Source organism: Leguminivora glycinivorella, chromosome 2 (genome assembly GCF_023078275.1).
Source record: "Leguminivora glycinivorella isolate SPB_JAAS2020 chromosome 2, LegGlyc_1.1, whole genome shotgun sequence".
Classification (NCBI taxonomy): Eukaryota; Metazoa; Arthropoda; class Insecta; order Lepidoptera; family Tortricidae; genus Leguminivora; species Leguminivora glycinivorella.
The window spans coordinates 18198019-18224632 of NC_062972.1; the positions used below are offsets into that span (position 1 = coordinate 18198019).

The 26614-nt window shown below is 35.5% G+C and overlaps 2 protein-coding genes across 3 annotated transcripts; both read left to right on the forward strand.

Moving 5' to 3' along the window:
• The first annotated feature begins 399 nt into the window (after positions 1-399).
• On the forward strand, positions 400-2889 carry LOC125238157 (attacin-like). The gene is made up of 3 exons (XM_048145429.1): positions 400-886; positions 1471-1668; positions 2552-2889. The coding sequence occupies exons 1-3, from the start codon at positions 486-488 to the stop codon at positions 2757-2759; spliced, it is 807 nt and encodes a 268-aa protein (XP_048001386.1). The 5' UTR covers positions 400-485; the 3' UTR covers positions 2760-2889.
• A 2393-nt stretch (positions 2890-5282) lies between these two features.
• Positions 5283-26597, forward strand: LOC125242265 (chymotrypsin-like elastase family member 2A). Of its 2 annotated transcripts, none has more exons than XM_048151012.1 (6): positions 5283-6000; positions 19330-19456; positions 23536-23645; positions 24901-25059; positions 25597-25714; positions 26328-26597. In XM_048151012.1, exons 1-6 carry the CDS (start codon positions 5455-5457, stop codon positions 26519-26521), a joined length of 1254 nt encoding a protein of 417 aa, XP_048006969.1. In that variant the 5' UTR covers positions 5283-5454; the 3' UTR covers positions 26522-26597. The 2 variants fall into 2 exon arrangements, with proteins under 2 accessions (XP_048006969.1, XP_048006968.1); XM_048151011.1 differs by lacking the exon at positions 5283-6000 and adding an exon at positions 8554-10071.
• Positions 26598-26614: the final 17 nt, after the last annotated feature.

Here is a 26614-nt window from a genome sequence, read left to right on the forward strand (position 1 = left end):
CATAGAAATAAGCAGCAAAAGGGAATGTACAAGTTTCTAATGGGGTGGCAACGCGCATGTGACACTGTTTGAGTTGCAGGCGTCCATAGGTTACGGTGACCGCTTTACATCAGGCGGGCCGTATACTTGTTTGCCACCGACGTAGTATAAAAAAAATAAAATAAATATAAGGTGCGTTCCAAAACGCATATCATGTAACTGAGTGAAGGATAGAAGGGTGCGTTTCAAATTTGTTTTACTTGTTATGTGTATTTTTGGCGTAGAAACGAGGTATGGGGGTCGCGAAAAAATTTGAGAGGTCATAAAGGGCCGTGACACCATAAAGTTAAAAAACACTACCTTACACAAACGCTTATCAACTCTACTTCGCATATAAATTGGCCCGCTCCACATAGCCACTCAATACACATTGATCTGTTCCAGAGTTAACAGTGAAATTAAATTCGCAATTTCGATCTTCTTTGTTACTAAAGATAAATTCAAAGATGTTTATTCACCTCTTTGCCCTAGCTCTTTTAGCTACAGCTCAAGCTCGTTACATCGCTTTAGATGATTTAAAAATACAACCTTACGTAATTGACGTTGCCAACCTCGCACAAGATGACTTCGAAGACGCGTTATCGGAGCAGGCTTTTGAATCTGTACATCCGGGTTATCTTAATCGGGTCAGGCGTGAGCTCGGTAGCATGAGCAGTTTGAGCACCAATGCCGATGGAAGTGTAAATTTGAACTTGAAAGTTCCCATCGTCCGGGGTGAGAGCAACGTGCTGAGTGCTGTAGGATCAGCTTCTGGGATACAGCAGTCTGAGAGTGGTTACAGAGCAGCTGGGGTGAAGCCTGGTCCAGGATATGCCGCTGCTGGTGGTGGTTTTGCGCTTGACAATATGTAAGTAATCCTGTCATCCTATAAGCAATGGTGTGACAAATTTAATATATTATTTATTTCAATGTTTTTAGTTTGTAAACAGTTAAAGGCCTACTTTTCATGCAATATTGACTTTTACATATTTTTTTGGAAGTTTGCACGATTTTTATGTTTGTGTGTAAAATTAGCAAAAAGGAAAATTATAATTTTCATGTGGTTTTCAATCTGGACAAAGAATTTTTTTACCTATCTCCATCGTTTTTATTGTAACCATCCCATAAAAGGATGATTGATTACAGCCTAAGAAATACAAGCGAACAAAGTGTTGGGCAAAAACCGTCAGACTTGCATTCTCTATTGTATAACAAATATACGACCTTTAATACCTTAAATTGAACAATTGCATTGGATTTTACTTAAATGACGACCGATTACACAGATATGGTTCCTAGTCATGGATATTTTATACGTATATATTAGGTATAAGTGAAAGTAACAAGCTTAGTTTGGGGCTTGATTGACCTGTGTGGTGTATAAATTAAAGTACAGTACCTATTCAATATGTATCATAAATTAAATGCTTAATAATCATTTGAATATTCTAGCAACGGGCACGGACTAAGTGTGACCGGTCAGCACATTCCCGGTCTCGGGAACCAGGCGACGGCGGCGGGGCGGCTGTTGCTCGTCAACGCGCCCAACCACAAGCTGGGCGCCAACGCCTTCGTCACCCGGGCCATGCCCAACATCCACAACCTACCCAACTTCAACACTTATGGCGGGAGTGTGGACTATACTTTCAAGTAAGTTTACAATTTTTCTATGTAATCAGTATTTTGTTTTACTCGTCTTTTTATTCGTACATGTACAAAATTGCCTAATAGAGGTGTCATCTGAATTGTCTCTTATATCAACGGGAACTACGAGTAAATCTGGGTCACTCCCGGTAATATACATATATGAGATATGGTATAGTTATGCGTGGAAGTGCATTAAACATGGAAATATTTACAGAAAAATGTAAATAAATGAAGGTTTTAAATTGAAATAAAACATAGTAAAAAAGGTTAATAAAACATTTTCGGATTTCTGTTTATTTTCGTAGGTAATACATTTAAATCCGTTTACAACGGATTATGAAAATAAGGCAGTTCATCAAATAGGAACTATGAATTAATAAAATAAAATAAAGTCAGACATTAATAAATATACTGATAAAATGCTTATTTGTACATCCACTACATCGTACATAACGAGTATGCAAAATATTGGAAGCAAGGGTGGATGGACCACCGAATTAACACGTATGATGATATTTCGACAGCTCATTTTAATATTAAAATATTGATATTAATCCTTACCGAAACATAACATAATAGGAGAATACATAGGAGACTTTGTTTAAAATAACTTACTTATTTCACATACAGAATGAAATAAAGCACTATTTAACTAAACAGTATTTTTTGACTCATTTAAACAACGTTGCATACAATACTTTTTCTACAACCATGCACTTACTTTTTAATTAGTCTCGAATAAGACGAATAAATTTCTTGAAATACACACTGTTTACTGAACTTTGACACAAAGTTTCATAGTTTGAAAAGAATTAGCTGATTTGTTTCGTATGAAGTACCGTTATTAGAGTGAATTTGAAAGTCGTATCTGGAAATTTTTTTTTAGGGACAAAATCGGCGGTTCTCTAGGCATGGCGCACACGGACCTGTTCAAGAAGACGGACTACTCGGCCATGGGCCACCTGAACCTGTTCCGCGGCCCCTCCACCTCGCTGGACCTCAACGCCGGCTGGACCAAGTCCCAGTCGTCCAACCCCGCCTACAACAACAACTGGGCGCCGCAGGGCGGTCTGTCGTTTACGAAGTATTTTTAAATTGATTTTTTAGGTTAGAACTACACCATCCTCCAAAGAATAGGGTATAAATGTGTATTGATATTATTATTACTTACTGTGTAATATGATATTTACTTATAAGAATTTAATAAATATAATTATGAACAAATTAAAGTCATTCTTATTAAATACTAGGTAAGTAGGTACCTATATAAACAAGAGTGAACGAAATGCTCTTTGTCTTAACATGCTCCGTATTATTTAATACTAAAGTATTTACTCGTATAATAAAAACCGGCCAAGAGCGTGTCGGGCCACGCTCAGTGTAGGGTTCCGTAGTTTTCCGTATTTTTCTCAAAAACAAGTGATCCTATCAAGTTCAAAATAATTTTTCTAGAAAGTCTTTATAAAGGTCTACTTTTGTGATTTTTTTCATATTTTTTACACATATGGTTCAAAAGTTAGAGGGGGGGGACGCACTTTTTTTTCCTTTAGGAGCGATTATTTCCGAAAATATTAATATTATCAAAAAACGATCTAAGTAAACCCTTATTAATTTTTAAATACCTATCCAAAAATATATCACACGTTGGGGTTAGAACGAAAAAAAATATCAGCCCTCACTTTACATGTAGGGGGGGGTACCCTAATAAAACATTTTTTTCCATTTTTTATTTTTGCACTTTGTCGGCGTGATTGATATACATATTGGTACCAAATTTCAGCTTTCTAGTGCTAACGGTTACTGAAATTATCCTCGGACGGATGGACGGACGGACGGACGGACGGACAGACAGACATGGCGAAACTATAAGGGTTCCTAGTTGACTACGGAACCCTAAAAATGGACCTATATTTAGTTATACAGTATGCCGTATCATACATATATACCATCACGTCTGTATCCCGGGTCTATATTAATTCGCATAACTGAATACTCCTAATATGAATTGGCATACCGTTTATTACGCATAACGTTTAATACGCATATCATTATTTCGCATAACAGATTACGTATAATGCTAATGCGCATAATGTAAATTGGTATAACGATGAATTGGTATAAGTATAATAAGCATAACTTTGTTTCGTAGAATTATTAAATGGCATACAAGAAAATTATATTTTCACCACACTAACGGGTAAAGGCTTACTTTGCTGTTCGAAAACAGATATCAAATTTTCATTTTAGCCACAAGAGTGCAAAGTAATTTTATACAAATTTTAACTTGATATCTTAAGCTAGTTGTTTAGTATACAACCTTTTTATTTATATCGCTGTACTACCTCATTGGATTTAGTGAGGCTACTGGCCTGTTAACTTACCCCTGTAACCAAATATTAAAATTTCGAGTCCTCGATTTTGTCGCTCGAAAATCTGAACGATGAAATAATATTATTTAAATACTCATTTTCAATTTCTTTAGTAAAGTACAGCGGGGCCAATCTAGACTGGGAAGCAAATGTAACTAATCCATTTCTTCCATTATTACACTATTTCCATTATTCCATTATTACATGTATCCACTGAACACGCCTATCTTGTATAACCGGTGGACACTATTTAATACAGCCAGTTACATCTGCCCCCCCACTCGAGATTTGCCCCGCTGTACCTTATTTGCCCCTATTTTTTTTCATGCTTAGTAAGCGAGACAGTATAAAATTAAACACTCAAAATCGAGCGCTCGAAATTGGAAAATCAGCCCTGATTGATCCAATCACTTGCTCCATACAGTTAGTAAGTATGGCAATTCATTTTAGGATAATTAAAGTTATACGTAATAGTAGTATGCAAATTTCAAATATGCAGATTCATTGTTATGCGAAATAAGAATTATGCATTTTTAATATTCTGCTTATTCAATGTTATGAACAATTATGTTATGCCAAATCTGTTATGCTAATTCAAATTATGCGAATTAATGATAGGCGAAATAGAGGGCACCCCTGTATCCCATAAAGGGGCAGGCAGAGCACATGAACTACTCAAGTTTCAGTGCCACTATTGGCAAAAAAGGGTTGAAAGAAAACGAAAACAAAATTGTGACATTGCTGTGAAGCTGTATTGAGGCAAAATAGGGAAAATATTTTATTTTTTGTCCCGTTCAAGTACGCAATAGTTAATATTGTCTCATTCTCTGTGTATTTAGGTCTCGCATCAAAGTGATATTAAATTTATGTGGTAACTATTACCACAATTACCATGTGTACTACTAAGGAACGGCAGTTTTAAGAGCGTAAATGTAACCATGCGATTTTTTTCTCTGTGGCTACAGTTCCAACTACTAAAAGGCTAATACTCTCGTATTATAACTCTTACAAACTAACATACGATAACAATATTAACCTAACGAGTACAAACCAATAATAGGATAAGGTATAATAAATAAGGCTTATATACTTTGGTAAACTAACAATAACATAGCGAAAATGCTACTAGGTACGAGTAAGGGACCAAATATTCATGACAAATATGTCATTAATATTTGGTCCCTTACTCGTAGTATCGAATACGTTTGCATGACATCCTGAATCTCACATTGTGTATTAAAGCAATAGTAGCACTCAGGAACACCATGTGTCATAAGCGTGCGTGTAGCCTATTGTATTCTAAAGTCCTAAGACATTACATTCTAAATATGGTAGCATCAATTGCCTATACAAAAGAAGATATCAAACATTATTATTTAGTATCAATATCGATCTTGGAGGTACCACATCTGTTTAAAAAATGAGGCCTAATTTGGAATATTTAAAGTTGATTATAAGATTGCTTATACTACTCATATTGTTGGTGATGTTATTTATCATATCTGCCTTTTTATATAGCGCAAAATATTGGCCCGATGTGTATAATTATATAAATGCGAATATAACTATTAAAAGAATCCCCACTATATCTGAACTCCACCCGGTCATTATTGACGAAACTGACTTCACTACAGAATTCTACTCAACAACAGACGGGAGTGATTATTTAGAGGCCACAACAGAAGATGACGATGATTTCGATTTAAATTTTGATGATTTTATGAATGATGGCGCAGATGACAAGAGGAGAAAAAGACAAATACCTGTGGAGGAGATGAAGGTTGATATTGATATTTTTAAACCCCATTACGATTACGTATTCGATTTTGACATTAATACCCAGTCTTTCGTTAATGAACACGAATTGAATACGACTGAGTTGAATTATTTTAAAATCATTACGAAAAACGACACCTTACTGACGATCAAGAGAAACGAGAGACCCTCCGTCAGGATACAAAATAATGTAAGTACAAAATTTTACTTACTTAGTAACCTTACTATTATATGTATATATAAAATACTGTAAACAACATGCGTATTATATTATCTTTACTTGATTTATATTAGTTTCATATACATTTTTAGATACTGTGTGTAAAAATCAAACGTATACGAGGTACCTGCTTACTAGGTTAGAATCTAATAACGTTGTTACTTATAACCTAACCTAACCGCAAAATTAAAATTTTGACAAAACCCCCGACCGCGACGTAGTAGACCGAATTTCATGAAACATGACTAAGAACACTCCCGACTAACTCAGCTTTCAAACAAAAGAAAAACTAAATCAAAATCGGTTCATCCGTTCGGGACTACTATGTCACATACAGACACACACAGACAGACAGACAGACAAACAGCCGTTTTTGCGTCGGCGGTTAAAAACAGAGGTCCGCTTTAATAAGCTCCTTATTAAAAAAAAACGAATTACAAGTGTTTAATGTTACCTGATGCGTGTTTCATCCTCCTTGTTATCGCGGCTTTCGCCACGGCCGCATGAGATTCAAGGGTCTGCTTGGACAACTAATTTCAAGATTTGGCGTAGGTTTTACGAAAGCGACCGCCATCTGAACTTCCAACCCGAAGGGTGACTAGGCCCTATTGGGATTACTTCGATTTCCCAACGATGTTTATCTTCACCCAAAAGGGACTGGCAAATGTCAAATGACATTTTAGCAATAAGTTTTGAAAAACTCATTGGTACTATTGTCCCGGATTTGTAAGTTCACATTTTTGACACATTTGTTTTGAAGTATGTTGCGATGTCGTTAAGACGCATCGTTTGCCAAATCTAACGATTAATTTCGAATTGGTTGAATCGATTAGGCCCTATGTACAAGGAGGCGCTTATACAAATATACGATTTCTATCAACTTACTGAAATATCATTTGAATCGAAATGACAGACTGCCACAGCACTAGTTTAAAAATAAAAATGAATGATAAATGACATAATAAGCAAATCCTGCGTGATAAATTAATATCGTAAAATACTCACTAACGAAGATCCGCAAAAATGTAACATGTGCTAGATTATGTTTAAAGTAAGCGAAATATTGTTTTTAAGTACTTGATTTTTTTAAATATTATTACAGGATTTTATTTAAAATTTCATTAGGTTGCGTGAGTTTACGTATTGTGGATACTGTCATGTATCAAAAAGAGGTTCTTACAAATCTGGAACAATAGCCGTGGTACGAACCCGCGTCCTCTGGATTTAAAGTAGCACGCTCGTACCTCTAGGCCACCAACGCTTCGATGCTTTATGGACGCACGTAATTGTAATTGTTCGAGATAAACTCATAAATGAATAATAGCACATATCTTCACATTATGTACATATTGCGTAATCTCTCAAATATTTTATTGGTCAAGTATAACAATCGAAGTGTCGTAAGAAACTATTCATCCTTGTTCGTTTATTTCACACGTAATTACAATGCTCGTAATAATAGGCCGAGAGACAGCTGCAATGTTAATCTGTCATATTTAATAATACGTACCTACCTAAAAAAATAATATGCTGTTAGTATTTGGGCCATTAAGTTTTGTTGTCGATTTCACTTTTTTTTATTGATGTACATTTTCATTCTAACCAGAATCACGAGTTTTTTCGATCCTAATAGGACACAAAAAGATCCAATATTTTCTGTCACCGAGTCCTTTCGATTGTAAGCACATTTTATTGTCATAATTAGTTAAACTAGGTATCCTTTGCTGGATATAAAATAAATAGGCCCTTATATCCCGTTGTGCGTTTACATTTATACTTTACAAAGACAAGTATATTCTTATTAAAGTTGGCAATAAGCGAGTTCGCTGACAATTTATATTATGTTATCGGTAACAATGAATACTGGCGTTTAAAAGAGGTCAAAAAGGCGAATGGTGTAAGGGTAAAAATTTGGAGGAGAAGCCAAAAATTGTTAAAAAAGACGCCGTGAGTATTTTATGGCTCAGTAAAACATGCCATGTTAAGTAAGCCACAGATACAATACTTTTTCTACAACCACGCACTTGCTTTTTTAATAGTTTTCCAGAACAAAATTCGAGAAATACACACTGTTTTCTGGATTGTGACATAAAGTTCGACATCTGGAATAAAAACATGTTTATGGTTAACAATGTATTTTTCTTTTCCCCTTTTATCCAAAACATACTGCTACAAAATTGCGTTTTTGGGGAATAGACTATATGGCTTTAAAGATCACGGCACGAGCCTGTAAATGACGGCACGGGAGTAGAAAAAAGGATTTATATGTCGATTCAAATAAAAAAGTTAAAATATACATAACAATAAATATTCAAGCCGAGACACATCTCTTGTCAAATTTAATACCTGGTTCCTGTACTATAAACTTTCACTTGATCATTATATTCTTTCGTTGTCTTAGCCGTCAGTCAAAGTTGAGACTATTCAAGGTAACTTCATATCATAGCTATTGTGCATTCCGAAATAAATTCTCTTAAGTGTCTACGTAAGAGTCCATTTTTTATTAACTGACCTTAACAATTGCCGTTCAGAGATCCCACATTAACGTGCGAACAGACATAGAGATAAGACGTAATAAAGATGTTAATGAAGTTGAATTTACTTGTGATCTGTGCTGTGATAATTAATTTTAGTAACTGCAAAAATTGTGGTGGTGATTTAAAATGTGTGAATGATAAAATTGGTGATGTGATTCCTCCGAATTTAAATTATACATTAGACAAAATTGAAGGTATTTCGCAAGATGATAATGAAAGGTTATTGTCTAACTTGTCTAGTTATTTAGTGAAGACTTTTTCTGGTTACATAATACAGGATCCTTTAGTAAAGTCACGTACAAAAAATGCTCATATTTATGTACAAACATTTAAAGTAAACAAAAACGGAGCTGAAATTAAACCGATTCTACATGCCGATAATTCTAATGTATCTGACACGAATAAAAATTTTACAAAATTTCACACTAATATCCGTAATAATACCGTATCACAAGAAGAAAATAACATTACAAGTAAAAATTATAACGCACTCGTAACAAATGAATCCATGACAAGAACTACTACAAAGTCCGATACGATTGAAAGTTACGACACTGAACTAAAAAGTATAGATAATATAAATTATCCAAAGCTCGAGTATCTTTACAATTTTAATTACACTAACGAACAGAAATCATTCACTACTCCTGTATATTTAAATACAGATTATACTCCAAAAGAACATGAAAATATTGAGTCTAGTACAGTAGACTTTGCTGACATACCGAAAGTTACGACTTCTGATAACATACCTTCAGTTCCAACTTCTGTTGATTTTGGCCACGATGAGACTCCAAAAACAAATAACAATATTGAGTTTGTCGTAGACAACACTACTGAGGTAGCGGGCACAGTCGCAACAGCTGAAATAAATTACAGTGAAATTAATGAGAAAGGTCGAATCCATAATGTTCAGCCACAAGACACAATTCATAATATGAACATGTTAAAAAACACTGAGGTTGTGGACACAGTGAAAACAGCTGAAATCGATGAGAAAGAGGGAATCAATAATGTTCAACCACAGGACACAATTCATAATATGAACATATTAAAAAATACCGAAGTTATGGACACAGTGAAAACAGCTGAAATTAATGAGAAAGATGGAATCGTTAATGTGCAACCACTAGACACAATTCATAATAAAAACATGTTAAACACCACTGAGGTTGTGGATACAGTGCGACCAGCTAAAATAAATTACAGTGAAATTAATAAGAAAGATGGAACCAATCATTCTCAACCACAGAACACAACTCATAATATAAACATGTTAAGGGAATCAGTTAACATTAAATTTAATTATATTGATGACCCAAACCAAGCTTTTCGTGATATTAATGATATTGAAATCGATCAGAATGTTAATGATAACTTGACAGATTATCTGGATATCGATTATGTTGATATTTATAAAGATACAGTGAATGATGATGTCGAATATACACCCTCTGTCTATGTACCTACAACTACAGTTGCCCCAAAAATTACGATTAACCAGGTAAGATATTACACTAATTAGATAACTTTATGAACATTCATCATCCTCCTTGCGTTATCCCGGCATTTGCCACGGCTCATGGGAGCCGGTGGCTTTGACTTTATGAACTTTATCCATACAAAATAATTCGGCACGAAATGTAATGAAAACATACCCTCGTGAAACGCTAGTTGACAGTGTCATTCTGTCATCGCAACCATGTTTAGAGTACACTGCTGAGAACATTTTCAAAAATTAATTATGGGGTTGAATTCAAGAGTACCTAACTTAAAAATATGTCTTAATTAACGATGACACTAATAAATTATATGTCTGGTTAAATATATTGCCCGTATTATGTTTATACACCGTATACTGCGGATTTTATAAAAAAAATATCTTGTAACAATAAAAGGCCAATCATTAAAACTGTTGTAATGAAGCTAAAATTTACATAACAGTACAAAATAAATCTAATTAAATAACGGGATTCGAACAGACACGTCGTCTTCTTGGAAAGTTCCCAGCTTCTCTTAAATATGGAAATGTCATTACATTTAAGTCTCTCCGATATTTTGGTACTTAAATATGAATACTGAAATGTTTTATGCAAAAGGAGACAAGTAATAATGGTTTTCTACGCATTTATGTAGGGACACACAGTCAGAAAATGAACTGATGATTTATTACTAACTACATAGAATAAACAAAGTCGCTTCCCACTGTCTGTCCCTATGTATGTATAGATCTTTAAAACTACGCATCGGATTTTAATGTGTTTATTTAATAGACAGAGTTACTTAAGATGAAGGTTTATGTGTATAATACCATTAATACTCGTACCTACTGCCTATGAGAAGCCATTCATAAACGCAGAGCAATTACTCTCGAAGATATATCGGCTTATAAATTAACTAATTATAGAAAAAAGTGCTTGTTTATCCCATTAACGGCTGATTTTTTTTCATGTCGCCGATTTTGATAATTTTTAAATATATTACTATATTTCTCTCCAGGATCAGAGACCGAAAGTTAAAATTTAAATCGGACCAATAGTTTTGGAGAAAAATACTGATGCCATATGGCACCTCTAGCCTTGTACCGTGTCAACAATTACAAGTTGTTATTTTTTAAATATTTATGTAACTTGTAAGTTTTACGTACATTAAGGATAAAGGCCTAAATCGTACTGGCAACTACGTTATCTGGATTGTTTTTTACACTATTGTAAGACCCATCTAGGAGGTACACCCTCAGCGCATGGTACCAGAAAATGACTGATTGTTTAGGTAGATTCCAGACATAGCCAACTGCTTTATATTGATCTCACTAATTTTGTTCTAAACCGTTTGTGAAACAGTCTGAATATATCTGTATATTATTAGTAACCACTAAGTGACCAAAATCTTCATCACAATGTAGCATTGACATCCTAATTGTTCTATAATGGCTAAAAACGAGGTATATGAAGCTCCGGTGTAAGGTTATACTATATGAAGCTTTTAATTAAATTGATACCGGTATTGAGATTTCTTAGCTGTAAAAAGCATCATCCTACCACGCCATCATCCTATCTTAATCTCAACCAGTGTTGTTAGAAATTAATTTATAACCAAGTGGGTTAAACCTTGATATACTGTATGGGAAAGAGGACCAACATAGATGTTATAACTCAAAACCTTACTTTTCTTGAAGCAATTTCACTAGATATGTTGAAATAGGACAATAATAGTCTAAAACTAATCAAAACGCTAAAACATAAGAGGAATTAAAACATAATACACGTAATATTATATCATTTGAAAAGACAACATACTCGGCTACTGATGCCGTACGGCATCGGCAAATTTTGCCGTGCTATACACGGAAAGTGAAATTAAAATTTAATAGTTTTTGAGTACCATCGGATCAATAATATATACCAAAATAGAATAAAATGCATTTAATTTATACTTTACTAGAAATAAAACCATTTTTGACCATTTTCCTCAGACCGAACATGAAGAATTTGCCCATTTTTAGATACTATATTTTTGGGTACTCGAAATTAGTAGATATAATCCAAATTGCTACAACATATGTGGTTATAGTGATAACTGGTACCCTTAGGTATCTAATTCATCAAAAATCTGTTTAGTTTTTCAATAATTGTAACCTTAGACAGCGAAATACTAAGCACAGGAAAAGCGATGCCGTATGGCACCGCTAGCCGTTAATGGGTTATTATTGAGTACCTGGGCGACAGCGCTTTGCTCGAAGTTTTATTTTATTACCTACAAAGAAAACCGGCCAAGAGCGTGTCGGGCCACGCTCAGTGTAGGGTTCCGTAGTTTTCCGTATTTTTCTCAAAAACTACTGAACCTATCAAGTTCAAAACAATTTTCCTAGAAAGTCTTAATAAAGTTCTACTTTTGTGATTTTTTCATATTTTTTAAACATATGGTTCAAAAGTTAGAGGGGGGGGACGCACTTTTTTTCCTTTAGGAGCGATTATTTCCGAAACTATTAATATTATCAAAAAACAATCTTAGTAAACCCTTATTCATTTTTAAATACCTATCCAACAATATATCACACGTTGGGGTTGGAATGAAAAAAAAAAAATCAGCCCCCACTTTACATGTAGGGGGAGTACCCTAATAAAACATTTTTTTCCATTTTTTATTTTTGGACTTTGTTGGCGTGATTGATATACATATTGGTACCAAGTTTCAGATTTCTAGTGCTAACGGTTACTGAGATTATCCGCGGACGGACGGACGGACAGACAGACATGGCGAAACTATAAGGGTTCCTAGTTGACTACGGAACCCTAAAAACGCAAGAAAAATAAAAAAAAAATCGTTTCCCGACCCGTAAGACTAAGCTAGATCATAGTAAGTCATGCTTAGAGGATGTACATGTGCCATTAGGCCTATGAGAGAGACACAATTTCGTAATAATTTTTTTAAATGTAGCTCAAATTGTTTGGGCAGCGTTTCCGATTAAACTCTTAGCCAGCGGGATTTGTTCCAACTCCCAAACAATTTACCTACACAAAATCTTAACATATTGTATGTTTATCTAAACCTTCATCAAGAATTACTTTATATTGTGTAGGTCAAAACCGCATGAAAAAACAGTTTTTGAGTTTACACTTACACACACACACATACACACCCATAGACAAACGCGGCGGGTTTTGTTTTATGAATAACGTGTAAGGTGTATACCATATTTATTTATTCCAGACGTAATAGTGCCAAACAATTTTATATTTCTTGGTAGAACCGGCTGTGTGTCCCAAAATCCTTGTGGGCAGCCAATGCCAATTCAAATCAATCATTTCCAAAAAAACACGGAAAATATTTTTACCAGAGTGAAATGAAATTCTTCTATGGCGTGAAATCATTTATACATATCTTCGTTGCTTGACATCCGCTAATCGTATTGGTCAACATCAAACAATTTTTTGCATTCTTGAACATTTTGTTATGATTTGGTATTTTAACCAACATAACAGAGAAACAAAAGAAATACGTTTTTTGTTTTCGACATTGAAGAATAATCTGCAAATGACCTAATGGCTATACTTATTCGAACAATATTTATTAGATTCACAGCAATACAATGCCGACCTGTAAGCATAAACATCGGCGTTTTTGTGAATTGAATGATTTATCTATACGTTAAAAAAAAGGTGATGAAGTCCACGAATGGCCGAGCCGGAAATCGAACTCGGGAAGCTTTCGCAACTAACGTCCTAACCACTAGACCACCCGGCCATTCGTGGCATTTTTGGTACTAGAAATATAACTTTTTACGTTGTTCGAATACGGCCATAAATCATTGGAGTTGGTTGTACCCTAGTTTTCTTACTTTTCCAATCAATAAGTAGTGGTTGTGTAAACCCATGGGATGGTGTGTTAGGTATTGAGTTGTTTAGGTGTAACAAATAAATAGCTGATCGGCACGCGATTGCGCCCATCAATCACTATACAAAGGGCGAAGGATGGATCTAAGAATGCATCGCTTGATGTGGCAAGTGTGGCAACACTTTCAGCGCCAAAGTGCCCCTTTTCATACAAAGTGAACCCGACTACATAGCTATAACCACAGAACTTAATTTAGATAGAAGAAACAAATTCATATATTTGTATAGGGGCCGAGCGTGTCAAATTTTGTACTGAAGTTGATTCTTGCCTGTAATTTTAAATATGTCTCAGGCTCTTGATTGTTCATAATTTTTGTGTTGTTGCAATTGAATATCACGTAACGAGGCATTTTTTATGTTTTGGTTGACTTCAACTTACAAAAATTGACGCCCGAAAGCTGCAAGCTGCGAGTAAAGACGGACAACTCAGTGGATTTCACTGAGTTCATTTGACACGCTAAGTAGATACGTTTGCTTGATCTATGGTATATATGACATCTGTGGCTATAACGTTTCTAGCGTATTGCTTGAGCACGAAAAAGTGACAAATAATATTGGTACAAAATTAATAACTATTTACAGGTAGGTAAGGCTCACTTGCACCAACCACTCAACTTAGGGTTAGTGGGCTGTCAACTGTCAAATTCCATATAAAATGGTAGGTGAACCCTCGGGTTAACTCTCCATTTTCGTTGGTGCCAGTGGACCTAAATAAATTAAATTTACAATACCTAAAGATAATGAATGACAGATGCGTTTAGGTCACGAAGTGTGATGCATTGAGCAGTGGTAGGTACTAAAATTTACCAACCTTCCTACTTTCTCTACGATAACTATTGTTTTAAAATAATTTTAAATAACTAACTGGGTTGTACGTGCGATGTGCCCCGCCCACTGCCACTTAAGTTTAGCGATTCGGAGCTGCGCTGGCGGTTTAACGGCGCTGGATGCGGGTGGCGCAGGACAGGTCATTGTGGCAATCTTTGGGGGAGGCCTATGTCCAGCAGTGGACGTCTTTCGGCTGATATGATGATGATGATGATGAACTGGGTTTAAACAAGTTTAGGGAAATTCCAATATTATTTGTGGATTTTATTTACTCTCGCATTTTATGGCTATGTTCATAGTGTTTGGGAAATTAGGAATACTTGTTTAAACAGTGTTCTTGGACGACAACTGTTTTTATTTTAAAAGTGTGGCTATTATGGACGCGGAATACAGCATGCGTATTCCATACGGGCGAATATCTTAATAACGATTAGTATCGGACCTAAGGAGCCTAACTACATGGTTTTTTTGAATAGATGAGATATTTTTTTGTCATATCGACATAATAATTCAGCACGCAATGTATTATGTCCACATCAATTATCGTACCTACCTAAACGTCATTACAATGACGTTTATGTCATGTCAAATTAAGTTGGACGGCGTACATTGCTGCTTGGTCTAACATTGGTAATAACACTTTTTAACAAAATGATTATCCTATACGATTTGTATGATCAGATACTATAACTGGATACATTATTCGCCCGTATGGAATCCACACGCTGTATATAAAAATGTATGAATTTCTGGTTGTATAGTTATGTAAGCGTTTGAGATCGTTGTTCACTTTCCGTATACATTTCCAGTCACTTTCTCGCTCAAACTATTCTGAACTCATGTTACCTACACATGACAAGACGAGGTTATACAAAGCTCAACAAATTACCTAAATGTGGTTTAACTACTTACATATCATAATATTTATGCTTAGTCTTTTTGTGGAGACTATAATTAACTGTTTGATTGATTGTTTTATACTGTACATAATTGCTAATAGCCACTTCAACCTTTACTGTATGACCTTCGTTTGTGATATTTAGTCATAACATTAAGAAAACCGTAAAATAATATTTGCAGTCGAATAAATAACATACATCAAGTGAGAAATCAAATTTTCCGACAAAGTATACTATAACGAGAAAAGCGACCACATCGGAATCCAATTTTAAGCAAAGTTTTCAAGAGTGATTGTTGCTATAAGGATTTCACATGAAAAAGGCATCGTTTGCAAAACATCGACCGGTCCTATTCATTTCCAAACTGCCACATCCATCAATAGACGATGCACGCACGTCTCTTTGTTCCTCAGTAAAAAAAGATCTTTTGTCTCATTATTGCTTTAAGTCGCTTAAGCTATTTTAGAATTGGTAAGTTTGTCAGTAATAGCCTCCTCACGACTACTCGAGGCCGTGTAATTAGAGGAAAAACTTTTGTTACACACTCACACGCTTTACATTGTTTGAACGCAGCTATATATTTTATTAGAACACAATAATAAATTAGCCAAAAAAATTAGCGGCACTTTATCGTCTTGTAGACATACAGTGTTATAAAAATATTGTTTATCAACTAAAGCTAAAGAGGCTAATATTAGCCAGTCACGATTTATTTAGGGAGTAGGTAGGTATACCTCTAGTAAGTATGTTGTACTATTATATATTCAACAACAAAATGAGTTTTGAATGATTCACGGTCATTTTCATTACGCCGTGTCTTGCGTGGGCGTGACCGTCGCGCGATCGTCGCCGTCGCGTCTCATCGCATCGTCTACTTCCATATCGATAAGGTTTGATTTCGTATGCGTCGCATCGCCGTCGCGCGACCATCGCGCGACCGTCGCCTACGCAAGCCACGGCGTTAGACTTATATTAACCTGGATATAGACCGTAAATTGTGGCGTAGGCGAGAGGCTGGCAACCTGTCACTGCAATGTCACAGTTTCGTTTTCTGTCAACCCCTTATTTGCCAAAAGTGGCACTGAAGCTTGAGTAGTTCATGTGCTCTGCCTACCCCTCAATGGGATACAGGCGTGATTGTATGTATGTTGTATGTATGTATAGACCGTAATTACCTTTTTGATTTTTGTCGAGCTCCTGATATTTCGACGCAGTTGCATGCATCATGATCACGGAAAACTGACGAAGGCGGGTGGATACACAACTTTGACATCCTTCGTCAGTTTTCCGTGATCATGATGCATGCAACTGCGTCGAAATATCGGGAGCTCGACAAAAATCAAAAAGGTAATATAAGTCAATATAATCCCCGGTCAATATAAGTCTAATCAACAACAAAGTCCGAATTATAAATCATTACTCACTCTGCGATGAAGTGTATCTTAAAGGAAAGTTTTCCGATCGTTTAAACTCGTCAAATTTAAGTAATAAAAGTTGAATTACTTAGTTGAAAGGGAAACAGTGACATCAATGTATTTACTAGTAACAGTCAAGTGTGAGGGCTCACCGCTGCAGACATTGCATTTTGCAAATTGAGTCAATGGCAAATTTATTAACTTTAAGACGCTACAGGAGCGAAAATGCTGAAATAGAAAGGACCCTTTCAATTTGGGAATTTTAGTTAAATATACTAGTGTTATTAACTAGATTTATCGAATAAAAAAATTGTCCATTACGAACAACTCAGTTAAAAGTTCCGCTCTCGACTGTTTCCTCTTTCAAAACTTAATCAATCGTAACGAAATTTGAGAATCTGAATAACAATGAAATCACCTGTGTCGGACCGTTTCGTTTTTTTGGGTAATTGTTACCAATTTTAAATACCACACCTTTTTTTTGCGCCATAATCAATAAGGCCGTTTTTGGAAAATTTTGATGGACTAGCGTCTTTAAAAATAAGAATATCAAAAAAATCAAAACGGTTCGACACAGATAAAATAATGATTATCTTCAATAACCAGGGAGGAAATACTCGAGAGCGTTTGTATGGAGAATTGACCCCTCCTGTATCGTCTTAACGACTGAATTAACTTATTACTTAAAGAGAAAATGCCAACAGTTTGTGAAATTCGGTGTTCGCTGTAGGCCCTCTAAAGTGTATATTTCAGTTGCAGCTAGTTGTCGTTCAGAAAACGTAAAGTGCACTAAAAGCATGGATGATTTACCCATTTATCAGAAAATATATACTTATGTTATGGGTCTGCGTTGGTCAGCGGAGTACTCTCGGTACAGTTCTGAGTTATAGAGCGAAACATGTTGAGCAATTTTCGACTTACACCCATTTTAACATAATAATAACATATTTTAATAAATATACTGAAGTTTTGTTGTTTTTTCTACCACTCACGGCAGATTATTTTTGATGTTTGGAATACCTATTGGATTGGATAAACTTGTCCTTATACATTTTTCTTAAAGCTGAAATATTAAAAAGCAAACTTGGCTTTCCAATTTCCGTCTCAGCCACTCTCCTTAATCTTTTCTAAAATCACTGCTCCAATCGGACAAACTCTGAATTTCTAAATAAGGATCTCAATATAAATATAAACTCCATTGAAAGACAAATACGTACACATAACAATTTCAAAAGTAACTCGATACTGATAGTTAGTTTTACTGGCGCACCACGAGCTCTGGACAAACTTTCAACTACTTCATGCAACTATAAAAACTTCCAATTTGAAATACTCGTAAAATAAATAATTAAAGATACCTATATATATTAGCAATGTTTCTATGATTGACTTTCAGAGATAATTCTTTATCTTTTGACCTGATTTTAAAAAAAAATTGGCCAAGTTTCAGACCACGCACAGTGAAGGTTTCGGAAGATAGCTCGAAAATTAGGTACTCAACCGATAATGGTCAAACCGGTTTTCGTAAACACTTAAAAATTTTTTTTTTATTTTTTTTATATGGCTGAAAATCAGTATTTAGAACAATATTTTTCCCATCGAGTGAGATACATATTTTAATGCAATGAATATTTTAATATTAAGACGTAAACATGTACCTTCTTTACAATTTCGCTTCAAAATTAAGTAAAGCAATAAAACCGGCCAAGAGCGTGTCTGGCCACGCTCAGTTTTCCTAGAAGGTCTTTATAAAGTTCTGCTTTTGTGATTTTTTTTCATATTTTATAAACATATGGTTCAAAAGTTAGAAGGGACACTTTCTTTTTTCTTTAGGAGCGATTATTTCCGAAAATATGAATATTATCAAAAACGATTTTAGTAAACCCTTGTTCATTTTTAATTAAATACCTATCCAACAATATATATATCACACGTTGGGGTTGGAATAAAAAAAAAAATCAGTCCGCATTTTATACGGGGGGGGGGGGGTCCACTTTTTATTTTACATAATAGGTACCAAATTTCAGCTTTCTAGTGGCGAAACTATAAGGGTTAGTTGACTACGGAAACGTAAAAACGCAACATTGGTAAAAAAAAAACAGTTATTAATTAAACAAAATTATATGACGAAACTATAAGGTTTCGGTTGTATCCATTTTGTATCGCTTCAATGTACAGTGATTTGAATCAATTATTTAAATAGTTTTTTTTTTTATATTTTCAGAACCCAGCTGACAAAATAGAGTCCGTTTATCCATGGATAGCTACAGTATTTGTGATGGACAAGGACAGTAAACAATTTGAATACATTTGTGATGGCGTGCTACTCTCTAAACGCGTTGTTCTCACTGGTAAGTTAAATATATATTTATACATATAAAAAAAACAAACATACGAATTCAGAACCCCCTTCCTTGAGATTTGGGGCGGCGGCGGTTGATTAGACCGCTTTTAGAAATATTGGAAGGCTCATTTAGATGGCGCACGCATCTAGAATGCGATTTAAGTTACATTACGGACAGTTAGGATTACATTCAATTTAGAAGACCAATCACATACTGCAATGTAATGAAAGTAGCATGCGAGTTCTTGCACAGTGTAAATAGGAACTTACTTCGTTTCGTTGGCGCACATACTCAAAATGAGACTGGCTTTCGATAGATTATAAAACAGCACCACTTTTCTCGGTCCCGCGATACAGCTTGCCAAAGACAATATCGCTCCGTAAATAAATAAATAGTCTATAAAAAATGTACCTCTCTCGAAAACATCAAGAAATATGTATGCTTGTTTAGTAGAGTTTACCTTTGGTTGGTATTCGGTCAGATGGCACCACTGATTATGTTTAATACCTTACCATTTTGCTTCATTAAATTAACTACACCGTAAACTGACTTAGTATAATATGTCTTGGGCAATCAAACTCTGTAATAATATTAACGTCGGTAGGTATGCAGAACCGAGTCAGCTAAACTTAAACAGTGTACCTTAAGGAGTACTTAACTTTAGATGTTCCCCAAGGAGAAATGCGAGAGCCTAAGTTAATTACTTTTATAGTTTTGTTACAAGAGAACAAGTAATAAAATTAAAGCAAGGCGTAAAACGGTAGCTGAGGATTTGATTGATCGGGGGAATAATTAAGTTTTGTGTTTTACTCATTTTATGGAGCGTAAAACACGTTTTACTACGGTTTATGTTTATGGCGCTGTTAGTACGAGCTGCTACGTAATTAAAATATTACCTCTCAATACTAATAATTGCCACTTTTATTTGTCTTGCGACAAGTATACGAAGCATTTTAGATGTCTACTTATAATAAAGTCATCATTCGCTTGCTCTATCCCAATTACTTGAGGTCGGCGCAGTATGTCTTTTTCTTCCATACCTCTATATCGGACGTCATCTTAAATATCATTTATAATAAAGTATTATGACATTTATGACATACAGGGTGACTTGTTGCTGGCAATGTAAAATAAAAAAAACTCCTAATAATTCTTCAGGAATTTATTTGCACCGGAAATCAAATTTCAAATAGACATGTTCGGTTATTTAACTTTAATATTTTTTATAGGCCGTTCTGTGTAATTAAAAAATATTAATCACATATTCCCAATGCAACAACATTTTATTGAATCTCGCCATAACAATTTAGTTTCAATAATAATAGTTATGACATATCAATGAAGAAACAGGCTAACGGGGAAAAAAAATCTAGACATATATACCAATATGTGCGTAAGTAAAAAAGCGGTTAACTGAACTCATAATTCGTACAAACTCATGTAGCTGCTGGCATACCAATTGGTTACCAAAATTAAACACAAGTGACTAATGGAACAGGGGTGATATTCTTGTGGCTCGAATGTTTTAAGAGCAGGATGTCAGGGTAAGAGTGTTGGTAAAAAGCTGCTTAGAATTACTTGGAAGTGAAATATGATGCTCCGCACTTGACATGTGAAAATGTTCTGTCTCCCGCTTGCGGTTGGATAAAAATCTGTATTTTATTTTAATGATGTATGCTTTTAAGGTTTTGAGGGCGGAAGAGCGTATAATTTATTTTTCCGAGTAGGTAACAGTTTCTATAATTTTACAATAATAAATATAAGATATTAACTTGAATATTCAGGAATCGTAATGAAAATGAGTTGATTTTCCTTTTTATAGTACAAACTCTAAAACATATTACATAACATACAACATATACATTGAGGCCGTCGGTGAAAAGACAATTTTGCTCACGCTTTTCGAGACCATATTCCAATTGTCGTTTTGGTGCGTTTTCCGTGGGCCGGTGTGTAATGTGTATGGCACGTGGACGATGTTAACTTTGACAGAGGAACACTTGAGGGAACCTGTGATTGCCATGATGAATCCTTCTTTAGAACAGGATCCCTGCTCCGTCCTCACATTCGAAGGCCCTTATGAGTCTCCGGGTGCCTCTCACCCTTATTGAGACCGCTCGAATAAGGGAAATTTGGACCTTTACCTTCAGCCAAAACATTAATTATTTGTGAGTATGGTTTTCCCCATTTCGTATTTAATTTTATACATTGAGTGATTAATAATTTTTATTTGATTAAGGAAACGTATAAACGTATAAAGGAAAAATATAAGGAAGGTACAAATTAGCCTACAAATAAAACTAAATTAAATCTAAAAAACCTAAATAACTCTAAAACTAAATAATTTACATTTGGTATTAAAAAAAAAACCTACTGGAAGTGGCCTCCCCGCGCAACCCCTGGTGCAAAGGTGCCCATGACACTCGCCGCGTTACCGCGTTGAATAGCGATGGACAGCCTTTGCCAAAGGAATGACCCTGAGCGCAGGTCAAGGCCTCTTTCCCGTAAGCGACGCCCCAATTCCCTAAGGTAGACTTTTGCCTCCACGCACCAGCAACCCGACGTCTCTACCGCTACTGGGGTGAACACGTAGTTACCGGGGTGAGCGCCGAGTACTTTTGCCGCTTTTGTAGGGCTGCTAACTCGGCGGCTGCGCCCGCCGTCCTGATGGTACGTGCGAGGTGCGAGGGGGCAAAAGTGCTTACATATACATTTAAACATTTAAACATTTTGAAAAGGACTAGAAATGACAATAGGCTACTTTCCTTCTAGTCAAATCAGCTTCTTTTAAGAACTGTCAAAATTTGAACGATTTTCTAATATGGAATTAATATGAAATCATGTCGAGTGACATCACGGTCAACTCATTTACTTTATATATTTCCATCCGATTTATTTAATAACAGTAGCTACTGTTCATGTTTTTCTTATAATAATTTGGTGCTTTATTTTGTGCGTGCTATTCAATATTTTATTTTGAGAACAATTAAGTTCCCTATTGTGCAATGCGGGTCGCGGGGACCTTAGCTGCATACATTGCTATTACTCGGTGTTAGATGCAATTCGATTCAAAACAATTCGTCACTTTACACAAATAATAAATTTCAATTTCATGCTTTTACACTGTTAATAAAAAAGTAGATATGGTTAATTAGTCTGTGACAATATTGTGGGATGTCTGTATTTACTCAAACATGAAAATGTAATTTTTTACACCATGCCCTAAAAATTAAAGCAAAGACCAAGACATATAAATATTAGCACACATACACATTTTATCTAAGGAGTAAGAAGGTTACGAATGGGCCACAAAGCTTATTATGTAAATGGGTTAAAATTATAATTTTTCGCGCTGTTACCCCATCAGACTCTGCGTGCGAGTGTTTATAAAAAATTAAAGGGTACTTTAGACGCCTGTTTTTATGTCGCTGTCATCTCCATATTTTTTATGTGCGTTTGAAGAATTTATTATTTAGCTAAGTCTTGATTATTATAAACATATTTTACTCAGAAATTTAATAATAATACTTGTTTAATTTTTTTAACTCTGTAAATAGGCGAAATCTAGAACTGATTATACCTACAAAATATTAGTCTTCAAATGTGATCAGGAATACGCTGTTGAAATAATTTTGTTTCTTTATATTACACCTTATAAGTATAAGATGATATGTATACATAAATACTTAAATATAAATTTTACTCTAAGAACAAATATAAAAAAATAATAGTTACTATCATATGAAATATTTTAATTTGCATTTACAAGTAGGCACTATTGAATTAAAATAAATGTCATACACAAAGAAACAATACCTCGGCCTCCAAGTATCCAGCTGGCATAGCCGAATGGAAATCGTCGACGCCAGAAGCCGACAGAAATGCAGTCTAGCTCTGTCGCGCCAATTCGCAAGAGCAATAGAGATAAATAGCTAACGAAACTGATATTATCGTGAGCGTTTGCGCATTTGGCCACGCACGCAGATCTGAATACTGGATGTGAAGAGCAGTATGGATATTTTTACCAAAAAAAAAACTTTTGAAGGAGTCATTGATATAATGTTTTTCTTTAATTCTCTTTTCAGCTGCCCGATGTGTCATCAGAGCTAACGCGACAGTGAATGTCGACAATGTCCTAATTATCCTGGGCAAGAGATCATTGCAGTCTACGGGTGATAATGAAAAAGTTACCAGGGTATTTATAACCTTTTTTCTGAAACAGATAATCATAAAGCGATTAATTAATGACCTATGATTGACCTACTGTAAATTAAATGTTGAGAAATTCAAAAAGTTCTTTCGTCCCTCACTGAAGACTTCCTCGAAACGTAATAGGTAATTAGGCATTGACGAAAATACTAGTAGAGTTTAACACTTTTACGGAAAGGTAAGTCGAGAGACGTACAAAGAAACCCTCGTGATATGGCACCACGTCCGTGGCCGATGATATTAACTTTGACAAAACCGCTATTCCGTCCACAGACGTTGCATTTACGTGGGATTATTATGAGATCGAGTATCTTGTGCCGGTTTAGGTACTCCACAAAGCTCGCTAGTGTCACAGAAAAATCCTCTAGTGACTGATCAACTTTGTGCGTCACCAGTATAAAGGCCACGATGCATGCTGTGGCACAACAAGGCTGAGGACGTGATGGCTGTGGACGAGGTGCCGTATGAGCCTCTTCAATGTAGAAAGAGCGCTGTGGCGCCTGTGGCACTCCGTCCATCGACGGCTAAATATCTTGTATGGGCTTATACTGACCGGGATATAGACCGTGATTACCTTTTTGATTTTTGTCGAGCTCCCGATATTTCGACGCAGTTGCATGCATCATCATCACGGAAAACTGACGAAGGGGGGTGGATGTTAAAGTTGCATAGACAGCGCGCGATCTACCCTCCTTCGCGCGCGTCGGCTGCGTTCACTTTCAGCGTTACCACGACAGGTCGCATTCACACTCGATGGTCTGTCCAAACACACTACACTCACAGTGTCACTACGTTTGTTCAATTCTGACTTCACCGGTTTTTTACACAAACAAATCATTGGATTCCATATATAACATAGTTTGAAGCCATTCTCACCCGCCTTCGTCAGTTTTCCGTGATCATGATGCATGCAACTGATCGGGAGCTCGACAAAAATCAAAAAGGTAATCACGGTCTATATACCGGTCAGTATAAGTCTAATGAAAATAACCGTGAATCATTCAAAACTCTTATCTTGTATGGGATTTTTCTTAGCTGAGCCGTATCACGCAGTTTCCAGAAGGACGCTGTGTCCGTGAACGTGTTAAATTAAAAGATGATTTCGGTCATGAAACCTGCATAACAATACCTATGTATATGCTTGAAGAAAATTAAAGGGTTTCGATTTATAAGGTGCTCCTCTTCCGGCATCGAGCATACTTATATTTTAGCCCATCAATATAAATCGGTTTGAATTTCAGGTGATATCCATTAAGGTTCACGACAGTTTCATCTCCACCGAAGAAAAGGCAGATAACGACTTGGCGATAGCCGTACTGGCCGCGCCTGTGGAGTTCAACGTCGACATACAGCCCGCTCCGTTGCGGATAGACCATAAATCAGCTGCAGTTTCAACAGTCGTAAGTTTTTATAATATAAACTAACCACAAAATTAAAATTTTGAACCCCCGACATAGTGGACCGATTTTCAAGAAACATGGCTAAGAACACTCCCGACTAATTCAGCTTTAAAAAAAAAAACATAAATCTAAATCGGTTCATTCGCTCGGGAGCTACGATGCCACAAACAGACACACACACAAACAGACTTACAGACACGTCAAACTTATAACACCCCGTCATTTTTGCGTCGGGGGTTTAATGAATACACTTTTTACTATAGATCCCATTTGTACTTTACCTCCAAAAATCTCCATCGGATATGTCAGTCAAAAAGAATCTATGGAATCAGGCGTTACTTTGTGGAAATCCGTGATGATCAAAAAGTACGTTATCTTCAACGTGCTAATAAAACAGCAGTGCAAGTCCGTAATATTTACCTACTTACAATTATATCACAAATAAAATTGAAATCACTTAATAGAATTTGATGAAAATAAAAAGGTGTATAAATTACAAATTATTAAAATAAAACGAAGTATTCACTTTTTTTACAGACAACAGGTTGGCAAATAGGTGGTTCTTTACAACCGATATACTTGGGACTGCAGTCTACAGAAAAATGCAAGATGGACGCCAACTGCAATAAACTGATCTGTGCAACTATGAGTGACAGTAAGTGTCTTTATTTACCAGGATGACATCTATTACTGTAAAAGGATTCAGTAAAAATAGTACATTACGATACAAGTGCGGAAAAGAAGAAGCTCGAAACAAGTGGCGATTAATTAAATCACGACCGAAGAGAGTTTTTAAATTGACACGAGTTACGAATTTCCTTTTTGCACGGCTAATTGACTATTATTAAAAAAACACTATGATATCCATGCAAGAGAGTAAGCTTCCCTTTGACCTGATACCTATGCAGTGTACAAATATATAATATATGTATGAAATTAGTGAATGATATACAACGACTGTTAAGTAAAGTTATGAACATGATAATATTATTCAAGTTGCATTGTGCTTTACATAAAATATTTCAAGAATACAGATAATTACAAGAAAGACATGGATATTACCTATTTTACATCCAATTTATATAAGTCGGATAGAAATATACAATAAGTGAATTAGTTGACCGTGACGTCACTCAACTTGATTCCATGTGAATTCCATATTAGCAGATTGATAAAATTCGTTTTGACATTTCTTAAAAACATGCTGATTTGACTCGAAGAAAAGTAGCCTATTATATGTATTTTTTGACATTTTTATGAATTTTTAGGTGAAACCACATGTCCAAGCTACGGAGGCTTGTTGGTACAACGCCACAGCAACGACCACTGGAGGCTGAAAGGCATCGCCAGTGGCAACCCTACCAACATGGGCTTATGCTTCAACCGACACCTCACATTTACTAATATCGATAACTATCTTGACTGGATTGAAAAATACATACTTATGTCGTACTTATTTTAAGTTATTTAGTTTAAAAGTAGTTTCAATTAAGTGTTTGTGTACAATAAAGTTTAGAATTAAATTGTTTAAAAACTGATTTAGAACAACCTTTTT